This window comes from Haliotis cracherodii, unplaced genomic scaffold, assembly GCF_022045235.1.
Source record: "Haliotis cracherodii isolate W230 unplaced genomic scaffold, xgHalCrac1.p SCAF_2, whole genome shotgun sequence".
NCBI lineage: Eukaryota > Metazoa > Mollusca > Gastropoda > Lepetellida > Haliotidae > Haliotis > Haliotis cracherodii.
Window position 1 is genome coordinate 40,528,861 of NW_027266275.1, and position 8,304 is coordinate 40,537,164.

At 39.9% G+C, this 8,304-nt stretch overlaps 1 protein-coding gene across 1 annotated transcript; it reads right to left on the reverse strand.

Moving 5' to 3' along the window:
• Nucleotides 1-1,463: 1,463 nt before the first annotated feature.
• On the reverse strand, nt 1,464-8,100 carry LOC139469120 (L-threonine ammonia-lyase-like). The gene is made up of 4 exons (XM_071251254.1): nt 7,852-8,100; nt 6,205-6,364; nt 3,457-3,805; nt 1,464-2,540 (listed from the first exon to the last, which is right to left on the reverse strand). Exons 2-4 carry the CDS (start codon nt 6,322-6,324, stop codon nt 2,044-2,046), a joined length of 966 nt encoding a protein of 321 aa, XP_071107355.1. The 5' UTR covers nt 6,325-6,364; nt 7,852-8,100; the 3' UTR covers nt 1,464-2,043.
• Between the last annotated feature and the right edge of the window lie 204 nt (nt 8,101-8,304).

An 8,304-nucleotide genomic window follows, 5' to 3' on the forward strand; every position in this document is an offset into this window, starting at 1 on the left:
ATTTTTCTCAAGTACATAATAACATTTGCAGTGTGTGTACTGATTAACTACACTGTATATATGTAGTTCTACCAACATGTCTGCTTCATGTGAATCCCAAGTTAGCACTTGATATATGCAGATGCATTGAATAGTTGGTCTTTAAAAAATAACATACAAAAATTAAAAGGCCTCCTGGCTTTTATTTTACAAGAATGGGATGAAAATCGAATAATTTATTCATTGTGACGTTATTATAAACAGCCTGTAGTCCCTGAATCCATGTTTTTTACCTTATTATGTTTTACACAAGTTAGATATTATAAAAGGGAATCAGTTTAAGTTTATGTTGTTATACATCATCCTTGATGAATAAACATTGTGAAAAATGATTTTGTTTTGTATTTTATGACATTGAGTTGAAGCTACCACATATTATTGTCAGTTCGATGAGGGAAGAAAGCCCCAAGTGATGCAGGTCTGGTGAACCCCAGAGTATGGGTATGGTGCTGACAAACTTAAAAACATAATTCAGGATTTTAACCCATGATCATAGGTTTATAACATGCAAAAGGGACAAAACTCTGCACAGCAAATTGCTGCGCTTTAGGCAACTGGACCACCTGCGCCCCATCGCCTGGGGTTTGTCAGTTATTCGAAGAGGGTCCTAGATTAAAAATTGAGACCTTGTCTTTCGAAGTATGACAGAATGGTCACCTAAACAAGTACAGTAAACTATGGTTATAACAACCTGAAAGAGATCATAAGTTTAGTTCGTTTTAACCATAGTTTGTTATGAGCATACTGACTTGGATCAAGTCACGTGACCACATCACGTTACTTAATAACAACAACAGTGAGCACTGTATGTACCAAGTTTATCTCATATAGGACACAAAATACATAATAGAAGTAAATACGTGGGCGCTGTGTTTTCAGCGTGTTTCACTTTTTAGATGATGTCATCTTCTGTGGGTCGTGAAAATAATCTTCCTGGGTCACATGTTGTGTAGGTAAACTTTTACCTATGTAGTGAGCCTGTGGTTGACACGTAGGATAACTTATCAAAGACTAGATGCTATGACACATGCCACAACATATTTGATTTATCCAAAATTAAAACCTTCATACTTCATTGTAAGCAAGATGTAATAACTGGCCTCTATACATTTGAATGTAATAGGGTGATAGTTTCTGAGATGAGGTTGATGCAAAGGCTATAATTTTATTAAATGAGCTGATTTTCTCAATTTTCAATATCGAGAATACTTTCCATTGTTGTCATTGAAATGTGAATGGATGGAGTCATCCCACAGACGACATCCTTACCTTGTCAGTGTAGCAGGGCATGGAGTCATCCCACAGACGACATCCTTACCTTGTCAGTGTAGCAGGGCATGGAGTCATCCCACAGATGACATCCTTACCATGTCAGTGTAGCAGGGCATGGAGTCATCCCACAGACGACATCCTTACCTTGTCAGTGTAGCAGGGCATGGAGTCATCCCACAGATGACATCCTTACCATGTCAGTGTAGCAGGGCATGGAGTCATCCCACAGATGACATCCTTACCATGTCAGCTTACTGACGGGGTTAACCTCTTTGGTCATGTGGACAAGGCGTCCGGCCTCGGATCAGAAGGTCCATGGTTCGAATCCCATCAAAGTTTTTTGGCCGCTACACATGTAAAACATTATGTGAAAATGATATTGATATGTTCAATAAATTAGGACAAGGGATTTTAAGTTTCAGTGCTAATATAAGCTCACACTGGCAATGTCATAGGGAGAAAACACACTTTTCAGAAAATCAAAAAGACGTGTAAGGAATTTCAGAAGAATGTTGTATGGTCAGAGCTTTCCTTTGGTCAACTGTTTATAGTATAAACAAAGAATGTCAATCAAGACTACCTAATAACGGGTTTCAAGGTACCCTTATGTTAATTTCATACAGGTGAGTACTGGGAATAAAAATTCCAAAGATTACTGCTACTGTCATAACTTGGTATGATATAATATGCCAAATGGAAAATACACATTAGTTCTGTACAAAGTCTTATGGGTCATGGAGTTTTCCCTTGTAAAATATTTATGAGAACATCAATGTCAATATTGCCCCCTGAAATAATGCATACAATATTTCCCTCCCCTGCCCGCCCTGTCAAAGCAGCCGCCACTGCTGCAGCCCCCGCCCCTTCAGCAATCACGTGATTCCTCTCAGCCAATAGTCTCACAGCATTAGCAATGTCTTCAAGGGAGACAACTATAGAACCATCAAGTACTTTGCTGACCAACGGCCACATTTCATCCAGAACTGATTTGGATCCCATTCCGTCCACAAAAGTAGGAGTGTAAGAACATGGTACAGGTTTTCCTGCCGCAAGGGCTGCGGACAATGGCGCCGCTGTGTCAACTTCGACTGCATACACTTTGGTCTGAGGACGTATTGCTTTCACAGTTAGGGCTATTCCACTTGACAACCCACCACCCCCATAAGGGACAATAATGGAATCAACTTCTTGAAGGTCTTCCAAAATCTCCAAACCAATGGTGCCATTGCCTGAAACATTTCGTAAACATCAGTGAGTGAGTGAGTGAGTAAATTGTTTTACCCGTTTTTAGTAATATTCTAACAATAGCATGGCGGGGAACACCAGAAATGGGCTTCACTCATAGGGGAATCAAACCGGCCAACGCTTTAACCTGTAGGCTACTTCACCGCCCCCATCCGTATCAAGAGTAGTACATGTCAGTTTACACAGGAGATGACATGGGGCATTGCATGTACAGACTCTCTGGTTTACACATCGCATTTCAAAAACGTATGTCCGAGCATGTACAGGAGATATGAAATCAGAACCCGTCACACCCGTGTATATCACGTACATGCTTAAAGATGTGTCCCAATAAATAAAACCAAGGGCATGGACACCTGTGCGTTTGTTTGCGGTTCTATAATGTGAAATGGTCAGCGTAAATGGTTTGGTTTGTTGTTTTACGCCGCACTCAGCAATATTCCAGCTATATGACGGCGGTCTGTAAATAATCGAGTCTGGACCAGACAGTCAAGTGATTTACATCATGAACATCGATCCACGCAATTGGGATACGATGACATGCATCAACCAAGTCAGCGAGCCGTCCACCCGATCTCGTTAGTCGCCTTTTACGACAAGCATAGTCTCCTTTTACGACAAGCATTTGTTGCTAAAGACCTATTTTATCCCGGATCTTCAAGGGTATCAGCGTAAATGGAAAATATAAGAAAAGGCACAAATAATGAATACACATACAAGCAAACATGAGTGGGAAAACCGCTGGAAATTAAATAATGGAAGTAAGTAAATTTACACAGACCTCTCTGGAGAATAACGTTTATAATTAGTTATTGTTATGTCAAATAGGTATTAAACAATAAACTGAATTAACCTTTACAAATAATTCCATCTGATATTACTTATATAAATAATACCCACCAGCGATGACCGCCCTGTCACATACTGGGTGTATAAAGGTCCCAGAGGCATCTTCATACTGATGTTCCATGATCACCTGCCACCACCTGTCGTACGCTACCCGAGTCACCTTGCCTCCAAGTCTTTCTGTTGGTTCCAGTTTGGCTCTAGGGGCGTGTTCGGGAACAATGATTTCACAAGGAACTCCGAGCCTTTGCGCGTTCCATGCCAGTCCTTGGGAGAAGTTTCCGGCACTGGCAGTGTAGACTCCACTCTGAAGCTTGGCTTTGGGCAACAGTTCTACAGCATTGCAGGCACCGCGTATCTTGAAGGATCCTATCGGATGAAGATTCTCTAATTTCAGGAAGATCTGTAAATAATAGTATAATAATTCTTATATTTCATCCCTAAAACGTCAAACTAATACACACAACCGATTCAGTTCACGTATATACAGTATTGTATACATGTGTATTACAATGTAACTTATGCCAGCTGCGTGTATCACGTTTTTCAGAATCCGGTGTAAGATTTCATCTTTTATCAAGATAAAAAAAAATTCCTATTCGGATTGGGAAAAGTCCTTCAATTGTCAAAACTATTCTCTGATATCTCAAACCACTCAACAGAATCGTGTTCGACTGTAATTTGGGTATAGGCAATTTCATAAGGATATGGTTAAATAATACCCAAACCATGTACACTTATTTATGCATGCCATATGCAGTTTGTTTTAGTTTTTGTGTGGTGAGGAGTAAATCTGATCCGATCTTTGACCAATATATAGCAGTAAACACCCAGACGTGATACCAAATAAAACATGACGACAAAGTCATTGACAGTCCCATTCGTTTAAGCATGTTCATAAAATAACCAAAAACACATGACATATATCTCATTATACAAACAAAGGTTAATCCTAAAGCTAGTGAGAACAACTGACATTTTGATTGATGACTAAAACCAAACGATTCTCTCTATTCATTGAATCTTTTAAATATGAGGAGTGACACTGTTTCAAATTTCAAATTTTCTAAATACTAATAACATTTTAAACAATTGCTGAATGCATGGATTATATGATGATGTGCTTGTCTTTCACTAAATACTACAATATGAGCAACCTTTCACTCTATCAGGGTACGATGTCACACACTCCACCAAGTCGCAAAGCCTGACTACCCGATCCATTTAGTCGCCTCTCTAAAGTAAGCATAGGTTACTTGAAACTTATATTAACACGGAATTCCAACAGGGTTGAATGATATTCGATCTGCTTACAAAGTGGCATAAAAAAATATGAATAGTTTATGAATTATGTCTGCTCCATAGAATGAAGCCCTTATTTGAACCGAAAGCCCAACCTGCTGTTAGATCTATTCCTTAGAAATACAAACTCTTAAAGTTTAACAAAACACATGACTCGCAAAAGGCACAACTTCAGCACTTTCTTGATGCATACAAAATGTCACAAAGTTAGAGTTATGCTCTGGAAGTGATCGTTCTTCGTCTCATTTGAAATCCAACTTCTTGCCATGGAAACGCAAAAATGATATTTTTTCCAAAGTTCAAAAAAAGCAAAAGGCATCAGTTCAGTGCATGCCTGATGTATATACAAAGTTTCATGAAGAAATATTCAACGGTTCGTGAGTTTTGCTCCGGAAACGAAACGTGACGGACGGTTCCCGTTTCTATATCCCCCACAAAACCTCCTGTGATAATGCACGTCAAGCGGGAGGTTCCGCATGCACATAGAACAACTCTGAAATAGCATAGCTGTACGGTGCAGTATTGCGGGGACAAACAGTAAAAATCATCTCCAACACGACCCGTGAAGATTCCGGGGTAGAATAGGTCTTCAGCAACCCATGCTTGCCGTAAAAGTCGACTATATGCTTGTAGTAAAAGGCGACTGACGGGATCGGGTGGTCAGGCTCGCTGACTTTGGATGATGCATGTCATCGATCCCAATTGCATTTATCGATGCTCATGATATTAATCACTGGATTGTCTGGTCCAGACTCGATAACTTACATAGCGCCGTCATATAACTGGAATATTGCTGAATGCGGCGTTAAACAACAAACCAACAACCAACCATTCTCCAACACGGATATATATTTACAAATATAGCTAAATGTACTTGTACACATCTGTTTCGCAAGAAGGCGAATCGCGGTTCGCTTTGAAGTGTATTGTTTATATAAGGGGTTATGAAGCCGTGTGAAAAAGTGACCTCCGCCCAACTGACATGATTACTGAACTTCGTTCACCTTAACCTTTATGTACATATAACTTGTGAAAGATATGTGCATCGCATTCGATATGGCAAACACACAGCTACACTACAAATTTCTCCCCACGTCCAGACATTTGTGTGTTGGAGGTTGTATGAATAAAATCGACAAGAGAAAGGCAGAAGAGGTGCTAGTTTAAACCAAGTGCACCTCTGCGTTGCAATCTTCATTGTAACATATCATGTATGGGTTGAATAAAAAACGGGAATGAAATATAACCTGGAAAACATATTTTCTGCCGTTGTCTACTTTTGATACGACCCTACCCAAACGCAAGGCTTAACTTGCGAACACACTTGCACCTGTCATTGTTTAAGTCAGTTGGACAGGGGGGAAATTGCCGGACAGCGACTTCCACCAGTGTACGATGTTGTTACTTGCACCCGATAAAAAGCCGCCTTCATGTCAAAGCACCGCGCATGTGAATATTCATGAAAACTATCAATGATTTCAGCTCGGGACCGCGACTCACCTTTGTCTGTGAGTCTGTTTCGCCATTGTTCAAAGGGACAAGGGGAGTCTTTCTTATGCTGGGTCGTAGCCTGGATCTCGCCTCCTCCACCTCTTGCAGACACACCGTGTCGAGCGACATAACAGCAGGTCCGTTTGTCACAGTGGGATGTCGCGGCGCTCTTGTGTCAATGAAAAGTGCTGACAGATATATCTATCTATCTATCTATCTATCTATCTATCTATCTATACATGGGCGGATACAGAAGGGGGGTGCGGGAGTGCGCACCCCCACCCCCCTTTTATTTCGAAAAAAATATTTATTTCTGTATAAATTACCACGAAAGACAATAAATAGATCTTAATTGTGCAACCCCCCTTTTAAAAAAAGCTGTATCCGCCCATGTATATATATAAATATATATATGCAGTCATACTACACACGGTCTGACCACTTGAACTTTGGCCTTTAAAACAACTGTATATTATACATTCAATTTTCCTTCAAGATTAACGACTTCAAGGTCATGGGTCGATCGCGTAGACCCCTGATACTACTTTTCATATACATTCACATATACATTGCATTTGTATTAAGTGAATAATCCGAATATCTGGTGCAAACTAGGTTGAACATCAGTAATCCGATATAGGTGCAGATAGCGTCAATGCACTGTAGCCAATCTGGCAAATGTACACGCGGAGCGACGTAATTATTCGAATAAAAAAGACAAGGGACTTGCGCAACCTCTGGAAGTTCTATCAATTAACAAGTCACTTGATAATTAAATGTAAATCATCAACACCAGAGAATAACCAGTCTCGATTACCTGCCGAAACATATTCCATCGGGTGTAAAAGGCTAAATAGTGGTGAAAATTATCCGAATGGATCGCTGAAAATTCGAGATGGCACTAGGTGTTCGCGAAATTGGTAGGTATATCCCCTGCTCTACCGTTAGCACCCGCCACACAATCTGCATAAAGTTACACGCAATGAAACTTGAAATGAGTCTTTGAAAATGAATGTTATCTTCGACAAAATACTAAAAAAGTAAAAATGAGTTTTTTTAAAGTACAGGGATCAAATAAATATTTGACCATTCTAGAAACAAAATGTTTCGGTTTTTGTGAAAAGATAAAAACAATAAAACATAATAAACGTATTGTTTGTTGTTTAACGTCGCACTCGGCAATAATAGAGAAAGAGAAAACTTCACAAATGAATGTTAGGTGTCAAATTGTACACGGACATTTTTCTGTGTTTTTTAACACATATATATTTTGTCATATAACGAAAGGAACGCGACATGAATTAAAAACAGTCATACGCTAGCTTAACACACTTATACTATGATTACTTTTGCACGTATTGTACTGTATTTACTGTTATCGCAGCAGAACACATGGTCTACTCTAGTGTGCTAGACTAAACTGAGGCACCATAACCCCATCGTTTGTATGCCTTACTCATGCAAATTTTAGATTTTCAGAATTGTGTCACATCACAAACAGCGCGAGGAGCCGTCGTTTGGTGCAACGTTCAGAAATAAGACCTAAAAATTGGAAACACTCAAATAAGACAACCATTCACATGGTAATACAATGTAATCATGTTACAGGAATGACATGAAACATGGGAAATCGCACTTCTCAAATTGTCATTTTACCGTTTTCGCAAATGCGTTCTGTGCGTTTGGCGATATCGAGCAGGAACCACGGAACAAACGTTCTTGGTACAAGGAAAAACAATCGCCCAACAACGGCCAAGGTCAGTTTTGTATGAACACTTTTCCAGCAGGGATGACAACTTTGTGATCCCGTTGTCGTTTCCAGAATGAAAGATCAGCTGCTTGGCCCTTGTGCTATGTTCAGTGTAACAAATTGCTTGTCTGGGGCACGTAAACTGAGGGGTGGGGTTTTTGGTCCATCACATGTCTGCCAATACGCTTGCGCATTGAAATAAACAAACCAGTCATTATGTTAAGCTCCCTGCACTGATATCTCGTCTACGACTTTGAGTGAACCGTAGCACGTGTTGGGTTAGAGCTTTTCATTTTCCATCCCAACCGTGTTGCGGGCAAGAGAAGTTCGAAGTGCTATGCTGCAATCGAGGTATTTAT